The following is a 24,479-nucleotide window of genomic DNA, read 5'->3' as shown; positions in this document are numbered from 1 at the left end:
ATACATAAGTTTTAAGGGAATCTTCCTCTGTTATACATGGGGTCCTTTGTAAAACATTAGTCCCATATTCACAATGGCATAGAATTAAGTCTGTCTCACGTCAGCATTGAAGCCCATTTTCATCTGTCACAGGGTTTGGAAAGTCGCTATAGGAAGAAGCGAAATTGGTTTTGCTTTGCTTTTCTGCTGTCTTTCCATGAGGATAATATTTCTGTGTACTGCTCTTTAGCTTAAAATTGGACAGATAAAGTGGAACTCCATTTGCCAGTTTAATGTCTTTTCATGTCTGCCCTTTGTTTCACCTGTCAAATTGAGTTGAGTCACATCTTGTTATTACTTTTCAAGGATCTGCCTGTACTTGCATGTTAATACAGGTTATAGCTCTGAGATTCATTTTCACTTACTGTCATTTTCTGCTCATCCTTGTTTCAGACACAAACTTATCTTAAATATACCTATATAGTGAATGCTGGCTAGAATGACCCACAAAAGCAAAGAACATTCTGCAACATTTTCTAAAAACATAGCTATTCATTTCAATTTTTAGTTCAAGTGGTCACTATACATGACTTGTTTCGAAATCTGTACTGTCAGTTACTTTATAGAATGTTTGGGTTTTTTCTTTATTCCTAAGTATTTGGTTGTAGAGAGAGAATGTGTTTTGTGGTTGGGGGGATTGGGGACCTCTTTTTGTGTTTAGTACCTAAGTCAAGGATTGTTCACCTGATAGGAATTTTCATTCCCTTTGCCAGTCTTGAAGACTTTCTTTGTACACATCCTTATATAAATTCATCTTTTTTGATCATTGCAGTCCAGACCTGTTGGCAAAACTCAACAGAACTATTTCTTGTAGTAAGACTTTGCTAACTTTAAAACAGTATAAATATGTGCTTTTCAGTGTTGGGAATTGCCTCAATACTAGCTCTCCTGTGGATTTATATTATTGGCCCATGCTGCTATCATACTCAAGTTTTTTTCATTTTTCATTATTTCAATCTCCACCAATAGCCAAAGAAATCCCAGTTTACAGCAGCAGGCCATCTTGCCATTCACAAGTTAAGAAGTGATAACCTTAGCCATGCAAAGAATTGAAGCATTTGGAAAGAAACTATTTGAAAGCTGCCAAACCTTTCAAATAAAGAAATTACTAGAGTACTTGAGTGAAAATGCCAACATCTGACAGTGTGAAGTTTGACACCAAGAAATCAGTCAGATCAAGAATTTCTTGGGTGTCTTTTTACTCCCTGCCACTGGAATTGAAGTAACATTGCTGACAAATCAGTTGAGATATGGGGGAGAAGGTGTGGGATCTTATTTTCCTCTCACTTGAAACTTTTATTCTATTTACAGAAGAGGTGAGTTTGTATCCCTTCCCCAAGTGCAGCTGGATATGTGTGGAATGACACAGCAATGCGTTTCTCAAAATTTACTTACTCTGTTCTCTGTGTGAAAATATCTCTCAGTTACCTAGGTTCTAGCAAAAGATAAATACCTTTTCTGGACTCTAAATTTTGAATTCTTTAATTGTTTCCAAGATAGTAAAATACAGCATATTTGTATACATTTGAAAAAAAAATCTATTCCCATTAATAAATAACTTTTAAATGCCAAGATGTTAACTACATCTCAGTTATCCCAAATAAACTCCTGCTAACCACCAGGTTCACACATCATTGTGATGATTTCAAGTACTATCATGTCTGAGATGTTTTCCAGGCTCGATGTCCGTGATCTCTTTTTCAGATACACTTTTTCTGTGTGGTACCAGTTAACCCACTCACGTGCACACATACTTGTTTGTTTAAGCATTTCCCAAGAGTCATGCCAAGAGTAACTGGACAGTATTACTGTTAGCGTTTGTCATTTATGGAAATAAAGTAGATAAATATTTCTTAGTATTTACATTCACTCACCCAAACAGAAGCAAATACCTGCTTCTTAAATAGCATTTTTCATGTATTTGAATGAAAAGAAGGTAATTGTTATTGCTTTCTAATAGCAACTTCTTGGTTTTCTTCCGTCCCTTGAGCTTTTTATTTCTACAGTATCTGCAAGTGCTGCAAAAAGGTATCAGTAAGTGTTCTGTCTCATTCTCTGAAACTATGGTTAAGTGAAAACTTTCCATTGTACTAAATTGTCTTGAAAATAGTTTATGATGAGAAAGTGTAATTTTTCTCTTATTTCTTTAACTGCCTAGTATAGTAGGCAAGCATGCTGTCAGTAGTAAATGCATGTAGCATATCAACAAGCCTCTTGAAACAGAGACAAAAAGAAGTGAAATACAAATATCTCTCTCTAAATAACAGAAGCATTCTCTTCTGTCTTAATGAGTGATCTCTGAATTACTTGTAGCCTAAAACCATTTCAATATTTGAAAACCTTTTGATAAAACTCTTAAATTTCAGGTTCTTAAAGTGCAACTTTCAGGGCCGTATAGCCTAGTATTACACACAAATTATAATTAAGTGAATATTCATCATTCATTGTGCCATGGCAGTTCATCATTCCCAAATACTTTCATGTTTCACCTTTATGTTCATTAAGGCATTCATCAGAAGCTGCCAAGAGGTTGTACCTTTGTAGTTTAAAAGGAGACTAAAAGGAGAGCAAAGCAGTAGAAAGTAAAGTGGCATGCAGGAGGTAAGAATAATAATGAGGTACTGCAGAAATCTTGAGATTCAGGTCTCCCAGTGATACTTGGTTAGTGATTAATAGTTATGAAGATGCGTGTCTTTGCAGAGCCTTACCCACAAGGCTCTACATTTTGTAGATTTAAAAAATATTGTACCCTTTATAGAGACCATACTTTCCTGGCCTTTTTATCAACAAATAAAACAAACTTTTAGAAATCCCAGCTCTGACCTGTTTGTTTCCTCCAGGCATCACTAAACTTGTGGATGTGTCAAAAGAGAGCACACCAGGACAGGAAACAAATGAAACCTGAGTCATAGCCTCATTCAAGGGAGTCATGCAGGGACAGTTAGCAATTTTTCTTTGCTTAGAAAAAAAAATAAGTGCTATTTTGTGTCTCTTGTTAAAACCTAGAGAAGAACAAATGACTGATGGGAGTACTGTATCAAAGGTGGTAACATAAAAGAAAGGGTTTGTACACTCAGTAAAAAGGAGGAATATTGTTCTAGTTAGTCTTGCACGAGATTAGTGGATACTTTGACTGACATATCCATTCTAAATTCACAGACCATCTTTAGAATGTTGGTCTTGTAAACACACTACCAGGAGATAAACTGAAGTATGGGCTTGCACAGACTGGACAGCTAAGCTGTAATTGTCTGTGTGCATATATATTCTGCAGCAAATGGATACTGCTCTTTCATTCAGTTTGAATGAATAAGATTTGATTAAATGAAAGAAGGGTACAACTACTTTGCTGCAGGGTAAGAGCAGTCTGGGCACTTTACCACAGAGCTGTTAAGGTTTGGAAATTCAGATCTGAATTGTTTTCTGTCAGATTACATGTCAGAGCAACCAACTGTGAGATGAACATGCATGGATCATCAAAACAATTCATCCAGCCTTTGACCTCCTAAACAAGGCATGAGAGAAGTCAAGGAGTAGTATAAATTAAAGCTGTCCAAATTTAGAGATGGACAGGTTTTCTTTAGGTGAAATATGTCAGGAAAGACTTTCTAATGATAAGAATAAGAATTTGGCAGTGTTTAGTAGTGTTTTTTGCTGTAAGATTTGGTTACTGTTAAAGCTTCTATATTCACATGCTGAACATTTCTAGTTTCAGAAATAAGCGTTTTAAGTTTATTACAAGGTAATTTGTAATGGCCTCAAATGCCTTAAAGAGGAACTGTCGTTTACATTCTCTTTTGACCAGTGGTAGATGTCTGTAGCTTAAGGGAAAAAAACATCCTTCCCATCTTCCTCTTCTGTGCCATCACCACCTCCTCGAGTTCTCAAAATGCAAACTCCATATGGACAGGAAAGGGAGATTTCTGGCTGATGCTAATTAAGTGGAATGTCCTGGCTAAATGCATGTGGGCCAGACCAGATAGTTTTATTTTAAAAGCCAATTACAATGAGCATTTTGCCTGATTAAAGTTACCAGCCATGCCATCAGTTTGTGCCTCAAAGCATACGGAAGCTTGCTTGTTATTCTTAGTCATACAAGAGCCTGTTCATTTTCTGAATTTATTCTACATATGACTTCATCATCCTCACAGATCTGTTGTTGTGTTTCTTGCTATGCCATTTTTCTCTACAGTTTATTGCTTCTATCCTCTTTCTTCAGAACTCTGGAGAAGCCAGAAGATATAGACGTATCCTAATGCACTTCTGTTGTATCCAGTAATCAAAGAAAGAAAGCGCATTGAAGAAAAAATGCCAGTTTCGAGTTTTATTCTTGTTCTCCCCTTTCTTTTTATAACTCATCTCATACCAGTCTTCACAACATGACTTCCAGATTTATCACCTGTCTCACCAAGCCCTGGGTACAGATGCCCCCACCCTTCCTCACCTTTCCTCTTGCCCAGTGTGAGGGCCATCCAGCTTGCTGGGAGTCTGCATCCCTCCTGCTGCACTGCCTGACACACCTGCTGGCTCAACCCACTGCTCAGTGTTCCTGCAATCATCTGGGACAGGAGAGCATGCTTAGGAGAAGGCAAAACAAAGAGAGTTTGCAAAGGCATAGCCTTAATTCTTCAGGATGCTTTCTCAATCTCTCCAAGATACTTTTGAGTCACATAATCAAATTATCTACTTAGGAAAAAAATATGCCTAATTAGTTTTGATAAAATTAACTTTTAAAACTAATAACAGAGAACCAGTTTCCTGTAGAGAGATAAAGCTGTTACAACCACTGTAATTTTCACAGACTTGCATAAGTAGTGAGCTAGTTAATTTGCATCCAGATGAAATTCGTTGTTAGTTGCTTAGTAAATGCTGCAGGATCTGACTGTGGAACTAGTTAGAAGCCTGGACTAACTTCAGTGCTGCCTCAGCCATTTTGCTGTCTTGAAGTAACTTTTCAAATTCTAGCCTAAGTGTACGTATCCAGTCTGGCACTATGGGAGTGTTAATTATGGGTATAGTCTGAGAGGAAGAGGTCAATGCTTCCCTTTTCCTGTTAAAAATCATTTATTTGCCCTGAAAAAGAATCATTCCTTCCAGGATACTGTTGGCCTGCTCCAGTGAATTTCTATATTAGTCTGTCATGGTGTCCAGCCAAGGACAAGATGAAGTAGGGTCTATCACATGGGGGTATTATCACAGTGTCAAAATTTCCATTATAAATCCTATTTATAACCACGTCATAAATATTTGTTCCATGTTGGAATTCAACTAACAAAGAGCTGAGAACTTTCCTTACAGTGCTAATTTTCGGTTGAGTATGGTGATCTATTTTGAAAGGATTTTATTATGCTAGTGGAGATTTAAATTGTGTTCAAAAGGTTAGGTTTCTCCTGTTACACTTCTAACATGTGATGTGGACCATTAGAGAAAAATAGTGTTTGCAGCTGCATTCTTTGTTTGTCAAGGCCACAAAAAGAGATGGCTAATACATAGGACCTTTTATTCCAAGAAAGTGTGCAAGATTTAAGACTTACTTAAAATTTGAGAGACTCTAGAGAGATACCCAAAACAGAAAAAACTAATTCATATTATAGACTTGAGTAATGTAATGTTCAGTATGATGTGGAAGACCATGTTGAGAATTTGGAGAAGATGAAGATTTCTGCCTATTAGTTCAGTAATAATTATTCATTCAGGTCAGGTCTGAGCAGGAGTAAAACCTGGAGCTGAAATGCAGTCAGCATGGAATTGGTAGTTTTTGTATGATGAAATTAAACAGGATCAAGATTGTAAAAGAAAGGTAGAGTCTAAGAACAAAATAATCAAAGGTTATTTTCCTTGAAAGTATGGTTTAAAAATGAAAGAAAAACACAGATGAATTAAAAGGATAAATCACAGATGTTAACAGAATTGTTAACAAGAGAATTGTTCCAGAAGAGGAGAATGATCGCCTGTGGAGTGCAGGAGTGGAGTGCTGATACTGAAATGTGACTAAGGAAATCACAGAGGCTCCTCAAAACGTGTCAGATGAAGAGCAGAAAGTATTTTTTCAGAGGCACTTGCCAAACTGAAGAGTATGGGTTAGATTTGGAGGAGAGGAGCAGTAAATGGATATTGCAAACTTAGACTTTAGAAATTAAAACTTAGATCACTAATGTGAAAGGGAGGAAATGACACTGTGTGAGGTCAGAATGATAAGTGGCATGATGAGTGGGGTTTCTCTTAAAATATGAACGAGCAAGGACATATTGGAAAGGAGCCAGATTTGAATGCAAGACTTAGCAGCTCATATACCCTAGTTTTAAAAGAATCAATTTGATTGTATTTCTGGCATTTTCAGTGCAACAGTCACTTCAGGCTCTTATGCTTTAGAGTTAATTTCAATGCTAGATACAAGAAATTAATTTTGCTGGAAGTGTGGTACAGCTTAATGAGTACTGTTTTTAAAAAATACTGGATTAACCCTCAACCCTCCAAGAAAATTCATAAAGACTTATATTTCAAAAGCAGTCAATTCTGAGCCTCTTTATTTTACTCCAGATTTTGCATCTTTCAAGTTCATAATTTCACGTGTATTTTCTATAAACACAAGACAATAAAGAAGATTCCTAAAAAATTAAGTCTGACATCATATCATATAATCATGAAACCCTTAGAAATATCTGGAGTTTTAATTAAAGGCAGTAATGCATCTCTAGATCTGTAGAATCAGTGGAGTCTGAAACTGTCTAGTTATTTCCATGTTATTTTGCCTGTCTGTATCTTTGCCTAACGTTGTTTTTTTGCTGACATACATGTATTTACTGTCTTCCCGGTTTTGAGCCTTTTTGAACATATTCCACAGGCGTCAGAAGTGCTGACATCTACAACCCAAGCCCTGAGTGCATATCCTAGGCTCTGCTTTTTTCTGTAGTGGAAGAACAGAAGGGTGTTGTCAGAAGAGCAGGCACTGTCTCTTTATGAAATAAGGTTTTTAAAAGAGGCAAAGGTTAGAAGGGCTTTGGCAAAAAATTCAGTTGATTGTTGAATTTACTGAAAATCAGCTCCTACAGCAGGCTGACAGACTTGGCCAGTTGGAGAGTGGATGTGAACCTGCTCCTGTTGAGGACAGTTGCCAAACTCCCATGGAGCAGGATGATAGCCATGCACTTGAAATGTGATAAGAGAAGTAGCTAATACCTTTCCAGGCTGTATATACAGAAGCACGTCATGGAGAATGGTCCCTTCTCTCTGCATGATCCCAGTGACACTGAGTCTGAAATACTGTGTAGAACTTTGGGGATCATCATGTCAGAAGGATCTGGACATGCTGGGAGAAATGTAAAGAAGTGTGAATTCTACTGAGTAAAGACAGTTATTATGCCACATTAGCAGTCTCTCTCTCTATTTAAAATTCATCTTCTCAGAGAATATGCAGTTGCAGTGAGAATAGGATTACAGCCTTTCAATTCTGCCCATCCTTTAGGAGCTTAAAAAACATTACTTTTGCAGTTAACAGCTGCCCCAGTGCAGTTTGGATGAAGTAAAGTAGTCTCTAGGTTTTCTGTGAAAAAGCTAAAAATTTACCTTCTCAGTTATCGCCTGTGAAGCAGCCTGTGGGTTTAGGAGCATTCAAGTAGATTATAGTGCCTGTGTTACTTAGCTGGGATCATTCACATTAAATACAATGTGTGTATATTATCTAGCCTGGGAAAATGAAGCCTGTCCTAGATACAGGAGTCATATGCAACACCATATAATCTTGACAGATTTTTTTAAAAAATTCTGTCAGTATTCATCAACAGAAAGGTAGGGTAAATAAAGCAAGCCATAATTAAGATTTGTGGTCACAAGCAATTTCTGTGTCCATAAGCTGAAGTGCCAGTGAGGTGTCACAGAGAGTCATACAGCCCTCATAATGCCCTCAACCAGGTAAGATAAATTTGTTACATTTTTCTGATGGAATTGAATCCAGAAGTATAAAGGCTTACACACTGCTATGCAGATACAGTTAGGAAATGTTGCCCTGTTTTGGAAATACCACAGCTACTTCAGTCACCTGCTAATGCAGTTACAGGAATGGAGCAGAGATTGGATACATAGTCAGAATAAATTCATTGTTCTTGGTGCTGACTCCCAGCAGTTGTTGAAATTCATTTGTGCAGTCTTTCCTGTCTTCAGATCATTCAGTGTGTATATGTCTGCACTTTAATGATGCTTTTATAAGCCTTTAGAGGAAGAAAATCTTATTTTTAGGTTTACTTTTATCCTTAATGATTCTTTAGTGATTGGATAATATAAAAATAAAAATTACAAAAATACTGTTTGGGTTCTTTATGCATGTGTGTTAAGGTAGGGTAATTCTAATTTCAGATTTGGAGGAACTGACAGGGAGAGAAGAGGCAGTGTGGCTTTCATACCAGTAGAAATTGCATTAATATCTATTTCATCATCCTACTGCTAGATTCACAAGTCTGTGATGTTACCTAAGATGTGAATTGTTTGGCTGAAGTCCATTTCCTTTTCTGTTACCATTGCTGTTACTGGCAGCTCGAGTGTGCTCGAGTAGACATTTTGGCATTTTCCAAAAGCATTGTGAGATAACGTGGTGTCATATGCTTTTCAACAAATACCTGTGCAAAATACAGAGACACTAGCAGTAAAGTAGTGAGGTCAAGAACGGTATTGTGCTGTGTAAATATCACAGCAGAGTAAACACAGAGGCATAAAAACTAGCTTTAAATTTGGCCAAAGAGTGTATGTGTGTGTCTCTGTATGTGGGCTAGTAAATAAGTAACTCAAGGCTTTTGATCTCAGTTTTAGTCCGTGTCAGGAAGCATTTGATGGGGGTTTTGAGAATGTTGCGTTGCTTTCATTAATGTCAAAGTCAGGAAAATAAAGCATTGGCAGATATTTCAAATATAGTAGATACATATTCTTGCAAAACTATGCAGCATTTGTTTAGGATACTGCACAAAACTGTTTCCTAAACAACCTTGATATGCAAGAATTTATGTGTTTGGGGCTCTACTGAACAAGACAATTAATAAGCAATTTCTACCAGGAATGCTTTCTGTAGGTCCTTATCTTTACTTAGCAAGAAGGGAAGGTTGCATTGCAAGCTGCTTTGAAGCCTGCTTGTATTCAGTGATGCTACCTTGTAAAGTTAGCTCTAGATGTTCTAGGACTCCTGGGGAGATAGGTGTGTTCTGACTTTTACATTGCTGAATGATGATGTGGCTTTGTCAGGTTGTGGCAATAGTAAAATATCACCTTATATTCTATCTCTTGGTCACATTTTTTGGTCATGTTAGTAGTACATGGTTTCAAAGACAGTGGGCTGCCAGATCAAATCAGAACAGTTCCATAAACTAAACACATGTAGGCATCAATCTCCATGGCACTCTTGGATTTAGTGAGTAGCTGTTGGCATGTGCTGGCTTCAGTCTTGCCTCCAGTCCAGCATGAGAAGGAAGACTACCAACAATACTGCTTAAGGAAACAGCAATTCTAGCAACAGACTGAGAAACCCTGAAAGTGTAAGCTGGAGAAAACTTCAGCAGAGGGACAGTATCTTCAAACAGGGAGGAGTAGGAAATGGGGATTTGCAATTAGGAGTGAATTAAGAAAGATTCTAAATTACAAACATTATATTCTGGAGTATTTTTTGGATTGTGCAAAAAACAAAAAAAAATGGACTCCTCTCCCTCTTGTTTATCTTGTAGTTTGCTTTCCTAGGCAGCCATGGTACTTTCATGCTGGTGGTCTTAAGTCCAGGGAAAAAAAAAATAAAGTGTTTTAAGGCAGCCAAATGGAATTTAAAAATTGACCCAGGAAAATTTTATTTGCCCTTAGCTAGGGAAGATGCTTAATAGCATTTAAAATGCTGATCATACCTCACCAAAATGCAGTTGCCATTAGAGGCTAAAAGTTAAATCAGCCATCCAGACTTCTACATCTCACAAGAGAGTGTCAACAGTCTCTTCTATTTCAATCTTTTTTTCTCTTTTGTGGCATGCTTTAATTTTAAGCCTTAGCTAATGCAGTTTTTTATTCTCTAATGCATTCTCAAGTACAGTTAAAGCCATTATTCCAGGTGGCATAACCAACTTCAGGTTCAGCTGAAACAGTGCATCCAGGCCTACATATATGTTTATGAATTAACTTATCTGTGCATTATTAAGAGTAAGATATTTCTTAGGTTGCTGCACATTGACCCAACCATGAAGGAACTGCAATTCTCTGCCCTGTTGCTGGATCACTGCATCCATCAGAAGGGTGCTGCAGACACCTGGGGTGATAACCTCTTCATTAGGAAGTCTTTCTCCACCAGGAGGGTGGTCAAACACTGGAACACACCTTTCTAGAGAGCTGATTGATGCCCCAGGATTGTCAGTGTTCTAGATGCATTTGGACAATGACTTAATAACAGGCTTTAACTTTACCTCAGCTCCGAGTTACAAGATGACGAGATGACTGTTCTAAGTTTCTTTTGACTGAAATGTCTTGTTCTATTCTACTCATACCTAAGGCAGAGGTGTTCTCTCAGAGCCCTATGACTCTTTAAGCACCTTGCCTTATATCCTTTAGTTCCTCTATGGTAATAATCTTGAACCCATAATTTCCAGACCTATTCAGTCCCAGTGTAGTCTGCCAACCGTTACTAAAACCGTAACCATATCTCTGCTCCAGTGAGTTCAACACATTTTGCACATGGCATTGCACAGCCCTCCATTCAGTTGGGCTGAATTCAAGCCAGCAGCCTAGCTCTTAAGAGGTTTTTTTTTTGTTCCCCGTTACCAGTGTAACCGTCAGAAAATTAAGAACAAAACAGAGGAAGTACTAATGATATTAATTATAGTTCTTCCCCCTCCCTTCATATCTCCACAATGAAGAAATAATAATAAAGCCTACTTTCTAAAATTTACTGAATGTAGTTATTTGCACTTCCCTAATGACTCACTGAATCACTTCTTTTAAGAGATTGATAATTGATTGTTTATATTTCTTCACCTACAGTTACCATCCTGAGGAATTCTTCTATACTGGATGTTCTGTCCTTAATCCTAAGAAAGATCCTATATTTATTGATCCTTCGATTGATCACTTGTTTTTCAAAGTTTTATTAAGTTCATCAGAATAGCAAAGAAATCTTACTGTGAAAGCATACATATTGTTGCTGACAGTGACACATTAGAAAACCATCAAAAACATCAGGAGATAAATCAAATTGTTTTCACTGGCTTATTTCATGAACGGTCTATATCAACCTGCAGTGCCAACACTAAAGTATACGTTTTCCTTTTTTTAGGATAGTTAATTTAAATACAAAGTCTTAAGCTTTTGCTTCAACCATATCATGTTCTGGATTTGTATTAGAGTATGATCTTCAGTAAGAAATGTATTCAACATTTATTATTTCCTTCTCTCTTTGAAATTAGGTTTGTTAGAACAACTCTGGGCTTTTTCAGCCAAAATACATTTGTAGTAGGCAACAAACTTATGGCCAAAGTTCTGCATGGAGTTTGGACTACTCAGGAGACTTACACTCCATTCCTAGTTTTAACAAGGTCTTTCTCTGCATCTTTAAGTTTGTCTAAGATTTAGCAAAGCTTTGAGCGTGTTGGTACTTTATTCACAGCTGAGCACTAAATTCAGAGAGGTTATTCAGATGAAACGTGCTTCAGGTCACTATTTCCTTTTGGGATAGCTTCCCCATCACTAAAATGGACTATTGGTATAAGCTTTAGTTTTGTACGTATAGATTGTGCACTTTTCAGAACAGGAATTCTCTCCTTTTTTTGTAAAGTGTTGAGTAGTTCAGTAAAAAGAGGCCTCTAATCTTTGAAGGTTTGCATATAGACAGCAGTGTTCTGGTTGAACGACTAACAAACTTTGTGTCACCATTACTCCACAGGCAGTTGTCAAACTTCACAGTGAAAACAGAGCATCCTTCCACTAACAGTTCAAGCCAACAAAATTAGGAAGTGAAGTATGTGCTTCACATTTGGAATTTATCTATAAGCACAACAAAAAATCTCCCATAATGATGAAATTATAATATTATTTCTTATTTGAGTTATTCTTTATAGCACTGTCTATTTGTTAACTTTCTATGTAGCACTAAAGATAGGTTACATCACATAACGTGTACTTTAGTTTAAAAAGCAGAAATAAGAATATGTTTATCTAATAAAATAAGTACTTCTAATATACCTTGAAATTGAATCACATCACTCAGCATCAGTAGTACTTACTTTAAATATTATATTCTTAAAAGATTATGTTCTGGAGCCTGCATTAGTGGCATTACAATCTTTTTGTGCTTTCAGTAGGCAAAAAAAAATTGTAATATGAAATGCTTATTTTTTTCCTGAGTTGTAAGAATGGTAAGATGTTCATGAAATCATGATGAAATTGTGTGTGTGGCTTTTCCCTCACTACCCTAGATGTATTCTGCCATCCCTCTCAAGCTTCAGATCTCATTCAGATCTGATGAAGCACAAGGTCTCTTCTTAGCCTTCTTGGGAAACAGTGGCTGCATTTAAAGTGTCCTGCAAGATGACATTTTCAGATGCTCCTTCAGCCACAACCCTTCAACAGCCCTATGCTACCAATATGTGTGCCATGGGGGAAAACATGTGGCTGTCACCTCTTTAAAAATGCTGTGGCAGAACCAGGGCATCCTTCTCTTCTCATTTACAGGGCTGGCCGTGCTGTCACATCACTTACTGGAGCCCTTCCAGGAGGAAGGACATATTACACAAGAACTTCACAAAAAATTCTAGATTTAGAGCAACCATGAGTGCATCTTCAACCAAATCAAAGCTTCCCTCACCCCACAGCCACCAATTAAATGCTGTTCAAGCTGGCCATCCGACTGTATGAGACTCTCTGTGCATACCTTGCACATGTACACACAGTCCTTTGACTTTCAGAGGTTGTTCTCCCCAAATAGTGGCTAACTCACACTTTAATGATGCCATCCTGTTGTTTGCATCACAGCAGGGTGTGTGAGCCAAAACCACCCCATGGCTCACCTTTATCAAGTAAAGATGCATCAATTTTGATCCAATGGTAGCACAGCCAGGGTGTCACCATAAGAAAACACACAGGTTCATCTTACCTTTACTTGGTTAGATAACATTTCTTGGTTCTGCTTTCCAGACCAGGTTCTCCTTAGGCACTCAGATGTATCATGTCTAGAGCTACTGCTTGCTTGAACTGCAAACTGAAGAACCAGAGCACTGTGTTTACTTGACTGGTCAGATAATCCCCCTTTACCTTCTTCCCGCCCTCAAATTCTGTTCTCTTCCTCATTAAGATCAGCCAGCTAAGAAGTGTTACAGGAAAGGATGTTAGTGACTCTATTTACAAATTCCCTTGGCCCTCGTTTCTTCAAACTTGTGCTGTAGATTGCTCTTAGGAAGAAGGACTCCCTTACCTATGTCTATGGAGTCATGTCTTTGACAAAGGGGACAAGGTAAATCCTGACAGCTCTTAGTCCTTAGAAGGGAGTGGGAGCTGAGTTCTTGCTGCTTGGAGTCAGTGGTTTGGACAGGTGCATAATCCGATTGTATTGGATATAGTGAGCAGATGTTTAAAAAGTATTTGGACAACCTCCAAAGCTAACTTCAGCATTGGGCCAAGAATTTCAGTGTTGGAAAGACTTGCCTGACAAGATTGGAGGCAAGGGATATATCTCTAATATCCATGTGTGATGTACAGGGGGTGGTAGGGAGGTATGCTGTGCTGTGTTACGGCAGTGGCTGAGTGTCTGATGTTACCTGGATGCAGCATTCTCTGGTGGAGCTCAGTGTCAGATAGCATCAAATATTGCCAAATACTCAGTAAAAGTGTGGCATTGTTAGCCTGTTGAAACATAACTTCTTTGGGAAGTTCCAGATGATATTTTTGTTTTGCTTTTAAGTTTTTTATTTTTCACTCCACCAGTCTCTTGGGGAGACATGGACAGCTGAGACCAGCTCCCTTCTATTTTCAGAAATTCTAACAGCTTGGATGTCTCTTGATGAGAGGGATTTTTTTCTGGCCACCTTTGGGAGGCTTTTAGTTGATTGCAGTAAATGATGGAGAGGGATGACATTTCTGAGGTCACTTCTGATGTCATTTTCTGATGTTTTCCTTATGAAAGTGTCTTCAGTTTTTCAAGTGGTGTCAGATATTAGTAAAAGTCAAATCTTTACATATATGAGGCAGTGCAGAGCTGTCACAGTAAGTGAATTTTCAGAATTTAGGCAGTATTGTAAAACTGAAGAGATAGTATTCCAACTGGATGCTTTAACCACAGCAGTCATTAAGAGCTAGCTAATGTGAATATGGATCTGTCCAGAATAAAAAATTATTGCAATTTGACAGCTCTGTGGCTTGGGCTTAAAGATTAGTCAGAGCTCTTTCAGCTATCCTTTTCTCTTTACACCCCTAATTATATCTAATGTGAAAAGATAGGAAAAGTAAAGTTTATGCATGTTAAACTCCTCATCATCACCTTAGGTATCTCAGCAAAGATGGAAGGAAATCCCCAACATGACGGAGAATTTTTTGGTGGTCATACCTGTGACTTTATATATGGAAACCCTTAATTTGCCTTGTGCTGCCTTTCCCTTTTACCAGGAAGATTATAAAAAGCTGTGAATCAAGCCTCTAGTTCTCTCCCTCTATGCAGGCTTAACTCCTCAAAACTTCTTCCTCAAATGTCATTTGAGAACAAATCCTGGCTGGTCTATGTCTAAACTTCTTTCTTAACAGCTCCCTATTTCCACCCCTGGTTTTCAGAGATGCCAAAAATGTTGTGATTTTCCTGCTCAAAAGACCTTGCATTCTCCTCAGCAATGCTTACTTACCAGATGACTCAGTAACTTCCAAAAGCTTCATGCTGCTCTTCCTTCCTCTCATCTTCGCACTGCGCAGATATACATATGCTTCTGGCATCTGTAAAAACACTGTATCTGCCTAGCACAGTTAGAGCCTCCTTTAAACTCAGAAGCAGAAAAATGTGTGCAGACATTCTTCTCTGGGCACAGACTTTCTCTATAACTTTTATGACTTAAATCACAGATAAGCCTCACTTAGAGAAGGGTAAAAAAAATCAAAGGAAAGTTGTGGTGCTAGCAAGGATAGAAGTGGAGAAACAGTTGCAATGTATTTTTCAGAAGCCATTTTTAAAAAAAAAATTTACATTTCAGCGATTTTTGAAAATACAGGAAGGTTGTTGGCAGTTCTTTGTTCACAGAGCTCCCCAACTTCTGTCTTCTTAGGGAAACTGATCCTGGAATGTGAGATATGACCTCTAGGGATTAAAACAGAAAACATCACCTACAATGTGTACATCATTTACAGCAATTTTGTTTCTTCAGCAGTGTTTGCTCAAGTCTTACCATTAAACAATTAAATCTGAGAACCAAAACTTGGAGCAGAGCATGTCAGCCAGTTTCTGTTTATGTTAACAGCTGTATAGACATGAACTTCAATGAGTCCTAGTAGAGAATGTTCATGTGGGTGTTTAGCTACAATTTGGGGAGAGAGAATTTCTTTCACACTTGCTGCTCTGTAAGTATTTTCCTGGGCAATGTAAGAGAGTTCGTATTCCTGCCTTCTAAGCAGGAATTGTATTAGTGACTAGAGTGGTTAACCTGGATCTTCAAATGGGACTGATTGGTTCTGGAAGACAAAGCCAGCATGTGAGAGTTCAAGGCATATGTATGTATGTATAAGACAAGCTGAAATTCACCCAAAGGGGGGAAAAAAGTGATTCAAGCCCTTTTCCTGTAGCTTATAAGAACAGAAGAGACATTTCATTCTGATGGTTAATTGTCTACATACCAAACAGGTACTCTGATCATGAGAAGTTAAATTGGTTAGGGTAATCAAGCAAAACATACCTCAAAATTTGCCTCTCAGAAAAGGAGTGATAGTGATGTAAGGTTAGTCAATCTTCAACCACTCAGACTTCACTCAGGAGTAATTTACATACCGTGGCCCTTTGAAAAGCTGAAGATGTAGAGTGACTGAGCCAAGTTAATAAGTAGTTGCAACAATTATCAAAAAAATTCAGTAACTCCAGTATCTGAGCAGTTTGGAGTAAATCACTATGGATATTAAATGAATTGTTGGTACGTACCCCTGCCTGCATTTTAGCAAGGCAGTGCAGTCTGACAATGCAAGAGTTTTACTGTGAACTTTATTTTAATCTTAGTATTAGTATTAATCTTAGTATTTCTATTACACTATTTTTCAGGCCCTGATTATATCAAACAAAAATTTCAAGAAGGAATGGATGGAAAAGAAAAATCTGAAGAAAAAGGTCAGGAGAAACCACCCACCCCAAAAGAATCGCCTCACTTTTATCGAAAAGGCACTACACCCCCTCGAACCCCAGAAGCAAGCCCAAGAAACAGTCCTACTCTTTCTTCTGAGACTTCTCCTTCAAAACAACTGAAAAGGCAAAGCTCCACTTCTGGGGCAAGACTCAATCAAGAAAAAAAGCTTTTAGTCACTGAGAATATAACATCCACAACTAACAAGCCTTTATATTCAAAAGCACCAGTGAAGGAAGAAGTAGCTGGGAAACACCAGCCAAAGTTTTCAGCCCAGCACAATTCCAGCAGCACAGAGAATGGGGAGCTGCATGGTCACTATCATGGCTATTATGTAAAAATGAATCCAACAGCACTTCCACAGGAGCTCAGGGAAGAAGATGAATATGTCAACCCTTCACCATCAACACTTGCACGGATACCACCCTCTCAGAAGCCAAGTCCTGCTAGGTCTGGGGGTAAGCCAGATGCCAAAGAAAACAAGCCTGACATAAAAATTAAGAAACCAGAATTTGTTGCACCAAAGAACCCAGCTAATAATGAGTCACATTCAGCAATGGAGAAAGAATTAGGAAACAGCTCGGTAAGTACTGCAAGAAACATTTTCACTTTCACTGCCTTTTTGCCTCTGAGTGCTGAGCTTTGCAACCTAAGCATAGGCAAATCTCGCTTCTGTCAAATCTTCATCTGGATACAGTCTGCTGCTAAAACGCATTACACCTGGAGTGAGGAAGAAATATTCCAGTCTGGAATAAGCAAAGGAGTTTTAAAACTACCCCTTCAGATCAGTGTCAATCTTAATTTCATTATTATTTAAGAAAAATAAAATTATCAATACCTATGCAGAAAAGGAGTGATGACTAGTAGCATTTCTATTTCATGTTAGAAGAAAAAGCCAGAATATAAAATTTAGAATCTCTGATGATGATTCTGTGGTTTTGGGGCCAAGAGAAACTCAGGAAAGCATTAGTTTTACATCCTAAAGTTAACCATTAGTGAATGAGGAGTTCTAGATGTTTCTCTTTTATAATCATTGTTTCTTTAAGTAATCTTTAGTGGTACCCTATGAAACAACCAGTGTGTCAATATTGATGGGATAAACAGAATGACCCAGTTAAAGAGATCCAGATAGCCTAGTACTGATTGCAGGCAAAACACTTGAATAATTGGCACCACACTTAATTAATAAAGAATTTAGAAATAAAGAGGGGGAGTAATTTCCAGCCAATATGAATTGTAAATGGGCTTGTCAAGCAAGTTTGACATCTTCAGGTGTGACAGAAGAATCATAATGTCAATCAAGAAGGTCACTTGATTTGCTTTTACATGGTCATGTATTCTGACAAGGAAACCAGAGTAATGCAAAGGCTAAATTTCACATTAAAATAATTTTTTAAAACTGGCTAATGGTTCTCAAAAATTAATTAGAAAGCCATCAATTATTTGATACTATTCTGGTGAGGTCATTCTTAAAATGATTCTCTTACTCTTATCACATTCTTGTTAATGACATGCAAGAGGACATGAGATTATTGTCCATGAAGTTTATAGAAGAAACAGAGACCAGGAGAGTGGTCCATAATGAAGACAAATACAAGCTCATGCAAATCAACTGCTAAGAAGACTTAAAGTATAATTATCCATGGCAGCACAGCAAAATAAAATACTGTGTAAGAAAGACAATTTGTGGAGCCTGGCCATGCCAGATCAAAACTGGAAAAGGTTGGTGGATCCGGAGCAAGAGAGGCAACTGAACATGAGCTCCCAGTCTGCTGCTGTTGTTCAGAGATGTTAGCATAATCCTTAGATTTATCAACAGAAAAGATTAAGCAAGAGTACATGGGACTGTGTTCTGTCCGCTTTTGGCATGGGTGCAGCCACTTCTGGGATAAAATAGTGTCTGTAAATCAGGGATTTAAAATGAAAAAAAACCCTCCAGGGGAAATCACACAAAGAACTGCAAGAATGATTGAATCATATCTTAAAATGAAAGATTCAAGGTACACACAGAATCACACACAGACCCCTGATGTACTAAATCACTTTCTGCAAGTGTGCTTTATAAAACAGTTTCCCAGACTAACAGGCAAATGTGTAAGAAGATCCAACAGCTAGAAAGATTCAGATAAAAGTCTTATTTTAAGTTGATTTTAATGATCTATATTAAATGTGCCATCAGTTTTCAGATGCCAGGTTTTGGAGCCATCACTGAGTAGTTTGATAATGAGCATTTTGCCTAGATGATATTCTCTAATTCTGCAGGAAGCTTTTATTCTGTTTTGCGCGGATCAAAGTAGATGTTCACAGAGGTTTTATAATCTGCAAATCTGTATTACAGCTGATATCAGCCCTTTAACCTTTCAAATCTCACAGATATTACTCCTATGTAGGGTAACACAAAGCTGACAGGCTTGTAAATGTTGAATGAGCATGTACAAATTTTAGGCGGAATTGGAATTGTTTTTTAGCTCTGGTGAAAATAAGTTACTAGAAATAGTCCTTATTTTTCCTTCATTACAGATAATATTTTGGAGCTGAGGGTGGCTTCATCTTAACCAGTAGGGTACCTGAACAGGAGTTTATTGACCTTCTAGAATAATCCGGATAAGGACCATGAACCTACAGCCTGCTATCACGAAAGGTGTAGAAATAATGAGATACTGTGCATTGGCTGTTGTTTGTTCACTGATACTGCAGCAATATCTGGGAACTCTAGGTCCCTCTACTTTATTTGGAGATTCCTAATTGCATTATTCTTTTTACTAGCATTCCAATATGGAAGTAAGGTAGATTTTGGGAATTCATTTTTACTGTAATAGTATCTTAAGATGTGTGTAGATGTATGTGGGTGTTTTTCAAAGATTCTAATCTTCTATATGTGTCTGTAAATTTGCCCTTATAGACAAAATTTCCTACATGCTTATTTCTTCAGAATGCTGAGAGTAAAAATGCTAAACTAATTAAAGCAAAAAAGAGTCGCCTGCTGGCCTAGCATTCTGAGGGAGAAACAGTACAGAATGATTATTAACTTTGCTGGACCCTTTTAATTTTCAGTATCACCTTTCAGCTTCAGAAAAGCACTAGCCTGTTCTGCAGTGCTCCTGAACTGAGCTCAACAGTGTGTTGGAAGTAAACAGTGACTAAGCTAAGAGAGCAAAGTTATTGAAGAGATGCCAGATTCATAGAATCATAGAATAGTTTGGGTTGGAAGGGACTTAAAAGATCATCTAGTTTCAGCTCTCCTGCCATGGGCAGGGACACCTTCCATTAGACCAGGTTGCTCAGAGCCACATGCAGCCTGCTCTTCAACATTTTCAGGGATGAGGTATCCACGGCTTCTCTGGGCAACCTGTGCCAGTGCCTCACCACCATCACACTAAAGAATCTCTTCATAATATTTAATCTAAACTTAATCTCTTCTAGTTTAAATCCATTCTCCCTTTTCCTAATTAATATACTTCTCCTTATCCTGGATGTTTCTGAGTGTTGAGGGACTTCAGAATTCTAGAGTTGCATTGGGGAATTATTTTATTTCAGTAAGAAACTGCAATTGCTTTTTAGTCATTCTGACAAATTATTTTCTTATGCTTTGAAAGTAAGTCTGTCTTAGATCCTCCATAAAAGTTCTAAAATATGTTTGTTAAGGAATATAAAGAGAAAAGAAGTCTCTCATAAAAAGAGAATGATAAAGCACGGTTTTGGAATGCAAAAAAAATGAATCTATTAACATTTATTGAGCACTTTTGTTAGATTATCTGAAAGTGCTGTATAAAATTGTGCTGTGCTCTTTCCAGGTTTCCAGTGATAACGCATTAAGAACACAGATGCAGAAGGGAAGATTTTCAATTCTTCCTTCTGTGTCTAAATCAAAGATATTTCTCATACCTGCATGAAACATCAGCTTTAATTTGGATGAAGAACTTCAAATGACTTTATTTGCAGCAGAGCTTGCAGCAGCTCTTATAGTTATCAAATTCACGTTTCATAATTTCTGTGAATGTTACATTCTTAAGAATGTCTTTGAGTATGATCTGTGTAAGAAGTTAGTTATAGGAACAGTCTTGATTCTCTAGATATCCCCATTTCTGACAATATACTTGAAAAATATAATCTCATACTTACGCCACATATACAAGTGTGTTTCCCTGTGCGCGTATTCCCTGATGTTCAAAAATCCAAGTTTGAAATTATTCCTGAACTCATAAGAAAGAGTCACAGTTTTATCAAGGTGAAATCCTGCATAAAGTACAAAGTCCCTTGTCATTTATGAGAGATAAATCACCCCTCTTCCACTGAAAATGAGGCTCTTTCATATTACCTTACATTTACCACAGTGTGAAGTGTTCACAGAGACACTTGACCACAAACCAGTACTGTTGTTTCTAGCTGGTCATTAGCAGCCTCTAGCCCCAGTTTCAACTTGCACACTGCTGTCCCACCTTGGATATGAGCTGATTGGAGATTCTCTTGAATTTAAGTGAGAAATAGGATTGAATTTCACAAAAAGCTATTGTAGTGTACATTCATTAATACAATTTTATTTTGCCTGATATGTGTCTATGTGTTGCCCTAGGATAGATAACAACCCCACACTCAAGTGTTTTGCTGAACTGTAATTTTTTTTTAATTTGGCAGGTAAAGATTTTTAAACGTGCAATGTTTTAGCCTGGATTTTGCTTGAATGTTACCCACTGATTCTACTCCTATGGTTTTGTTCAATTCTCATCTTCTTTTTCTTTTTTTCTTTCAAACTATGGTGTTTGAAAAATAAATCCATATTTTCCTGATCCTAAGAAAAACCTCTGAGCAAGAAATTTAGGCTAAATTTAATGGACATTCCTAATGCAATGGATTGTCTTTTATTTCCTTGCACTAAATTTTAGAAAAATAACTTTCTTTCTTCCCCAAATGGGAACTGATCATATGGTTGTATTTTGAAATATATAAATGTCTAACTTAAAAGACGCTGAAGGGGTAAAATTAAGCAGGACTGAAGGATTTCTGCTATGGCTTCTTTAGTGCACCTGTTCTAGTCAGTCATGGACTGTTCAAACTAATTTTGGCTTTTGCTATTTTAAGCCCTTACGGGACACTAAAGTCTTACTTGTGGTATTTGTCTTAAAGCATTAAATGCTTATTTTATAGGTGTCTACAGAACAGGTGCTGGTTCATTGCATAATAACTGTGTGCTCCATAAATGTTGTTTGATCATTTTTTGTGTATTAGAAAATCCTGCTTTGAGCTGAAAGGTACAGTTACCAGAAGGTGAAACAGAATGCACATAGCAGGCCAAAGAATATGAGCTTTACTTCTTTGTATAAAGAGATATCTTTATGATGTTTCATTATCATAAAGAGATAATATATTCTTCTATGATTTTCATGTGAATTCAACAACCCAGTTCTTAAGGTGTTACTTGCTTCTTTTTAGATGAGACTTCTTGATTCAGAGCATAGCCTCTGGGGTTTTTAGCCTAATTTATCTATTGATATTGTGGTGAGATTGTTATATCTGACCTGACTGACAGATGCATCAAAAGAGAAGTCCCCTTCCCCTCCAACAAGCTTAATTACCTGAGACTGTGCACTAATGATACCAAGCTGCCATTAGAGCTGCAGTCCCAATTTGGCAATCAGCAAAAATCTGTCCTGCCGCTACCAGGATGCTGTTCCATGATGTATTTCAGGTAATGAACAAGTTCCTGGCTCCTGTGAAGACACTGTAGGTTCTAGTTTTGTCTTCCGTTGCAGTAAATCGTTGTGATTTTTATAGATGGGATTTTCAAATATGCAAAGTACTAGATGACCAAATCCTGAAAAATTTTAATGGTACTTGGCAATGAACTTCACAGTTCCTTGCAATTCCTGGTGCAGTATAACTGCAAAATCTTCAGGTGAGATTCTAGCCTATCAAGGAACCATTGACCTGATTTGAATCACATGGGCTGTCCCTATTAGAATCATGGTATTATGGAACCATAGAGTGTTTGGGTTGGAAGGGACATTTAAAGACCATCTGGTTCCAACCCCTGTGCCATGGGCAGAGACACCTTCCACTAGACCAGGTTGCTCAAAGCCCCATCCAACACTTCCAGTCATGGGGCATCCGCAGCTTCTCTGGGCAACCTGTACCTAGCACCAGAATGAAAGATGTTGAACCTCATTTTAGAGGAAATTAATAGTGCAATCAAATGGCATTTCTGTAGAGAGCAAGTGCTGTGGTAACCATATCTGGAGCTGTGCCTTCCTTTTGTGCTTGTTCTCTGCCCCTGAGTGTCTCCTATGCTTTGGCACATGGTGAGTCACTTCCATTAAGGAGGAAGGAACATGGTTCCACTTCTGTTCTGTGACCTGATGGTCAAAACATACCACTGGCAAGTGGGAGCTTGTTACTCAAAAACACTTTGACTGAGGTGTCATTAAACCTGGTCTTCAGTTTCCTAGTGAATATTTTAGACATTCCACCATTAAGCAAAGTGTGGGTGCTATTACCAATACCATTACCCCTATGGCATCGTTTAATTGGCATTCTGATAATCCCACTCATTGAATTTGAACATGTGCTTCTCAGCATGTGAACAGACACCTCTGAGTTGGTGCAAAGGGAACTTGATGGCTGTTATGGATAGAGGTGCTGATGAGGTTTAGACTCCCCAGAGATTTGAGCAGTACCTAACATAATGTATTTTGTGAATTACTCAAAAACTTAGCAGCCCACATCTGGCCTGCCATCTGAACTACTGTGTAAAGGTGTGTTCTCATAGAAGGTGTTTAATGAGACGGTTTCAGGAAAGCATGTGATATAATAATGACACAAGTGCTATTCCACAGCTTCCCAGTTACACTGTTGCAGCAAATTACTAATAGCAAGTTCTTACATCTTAGCATTCCAGAAATTATCTAACTGATGTTAGCATTATGTTGTCATGAAGCATAATAAACTTCTCCAAAGCACACCTCGTGTGACAAGTGAAAACACTGTATCATTTCTCATTCAGTATATACCTTCTTGTGCAAGCCAGTGATTCTTGTGGAGCTCAGAAGATCATTTTCTGCACACATTCTTCTGGTGGGCTTCGTGATTTGTGATTTAGGAAAGTCTAAATTAAAAGTTTCTCTGTCCCTGCTTACAGTGCAACTGTAAAAAAAATAAAACAGTATAAAATCTTTGTAGAATTATGTTGTAATAACCCAAATATGTTAGGGGCAGAAGAGAACTGAGAATTTTCATCTCTTGGGGCATTTTTTCAAGTTGATCATTAGAAAGCATCAATTTTTTTAAAAAAATATCCAAAATTACTAAAAGAAATTAAAAACTTGTCTGGCATCATAGAAATACTAAAATTGTGTAATGATTTAAATTTTCTAACCAATTTTAGCTCTGGCTTGGAATGGAAGGAGTTTTTGATTTTTCATTTCTTCAGTACATAGATAAGTGTTTGAGTAAATCAAAACAAGTTTAATTTTGCAGCTGTAAAATGCCTTTTAATCTCTAATGGAAACAGGTTTGTTAGTGCAAAGGTAAGTAAATTTTCTTTTCTATTTGGAATATCAAAAAAGTGTATTCTTTTCATAAAGCATCTTTGTTACGTCTGTTTTGAAATGTGTTGGAACTGGATAAGGAACTCTGTATGGACAAAGAGCAGCTCCCTGGTTTGCCTAAAGTAGTTTGCTTTGTTTTGCTTTATTTTCAGCTGACATTGTTTTTGTGTTGATGGGTTTGGTTTTATTTGTTGATGCAGTTGTATTTATCAGGTGGCTTAATCTCTGTATGATTAAGAACAGTGGAGTAATATACTCTCACCTGTATTTATCAAGCTCATTTTCACACATGATATTTATCTCACCTGAATATCAAGGGTAGTGTCTATGTTTCAGCAGCATGGTCTGTTTCCTTCTGAGCAAGGTCAAAACTTTTAGAAATTTTGAAGCCTGGTCTTATTCATTGCTGTGCATATGTGGGAGGTTGCATTAATTCTGATATCTTTATTTTATTTTCAGGGCCCTAACTCAGTCATGATCGCCCTGGTAATGCTGTTGAATATTGGTTTAGCCATTCTTTTTGTCCATTTTCTAACTTGATTGGAACTAGGAAAGGTAAGAAAGGTCTTGCTGTTGTATAAAATCA

The 24,479-nt window shown here is 37.5% G+C and overlaps 1 protein-coding gene across 5 annotated transcripts in view; it reads left to right on the top strand.

The window, feature by feature from the left end:
• JPH1 (junctophilin 1) overlaps positions 1–24,479 on the top strand; it is an 81,617-nt gene that overhangs the window by 54,604 nt on the left and 2,534 nt on the right. For 4 of the 5 annotated variants that reach the window (XM_033060851.1, XM_033060844.1, XM_033060826.1 and 1 more), the window contains exons 4-5: positions 16,274–16,935; positions 24,353–24,448. In XM_033060851.1, the coding sequence (XP_032916742.1) occupies positions 16,274–16,935; positions 24,353–24,433 (743 nt within the window). In that variant the 3' untranslated portion in view covers positions 24,434–24,448. Of the gene's footprint in view, positions 1–16,273; positions 24,449–24,479 lie in introns of those variants that run through there. The other variant, XM_033060817.2, reaches the window with a different exon arrangement.

The sequence above is a fragment of the Catharus ustulatus genome, chromosome 1, assembly GCF_009819885.2.
Source record: "Catharus ustulatus isolate bCatUst1 chromosome 1, bCatUst1.pri.v2, whole genome shotgun sequence".
Taxonomy (NCBI): domain Eukaryota; kingdom Metazoa; phylum Chordata; class Aves; order Passeriformes; family Turdidae; genus Catharus; species Catharus ustulatus.
Note: the sequence above shows the minus strand (reverse complement) of the source record. Positions and strands in the feature narration are given on the sequence as shown.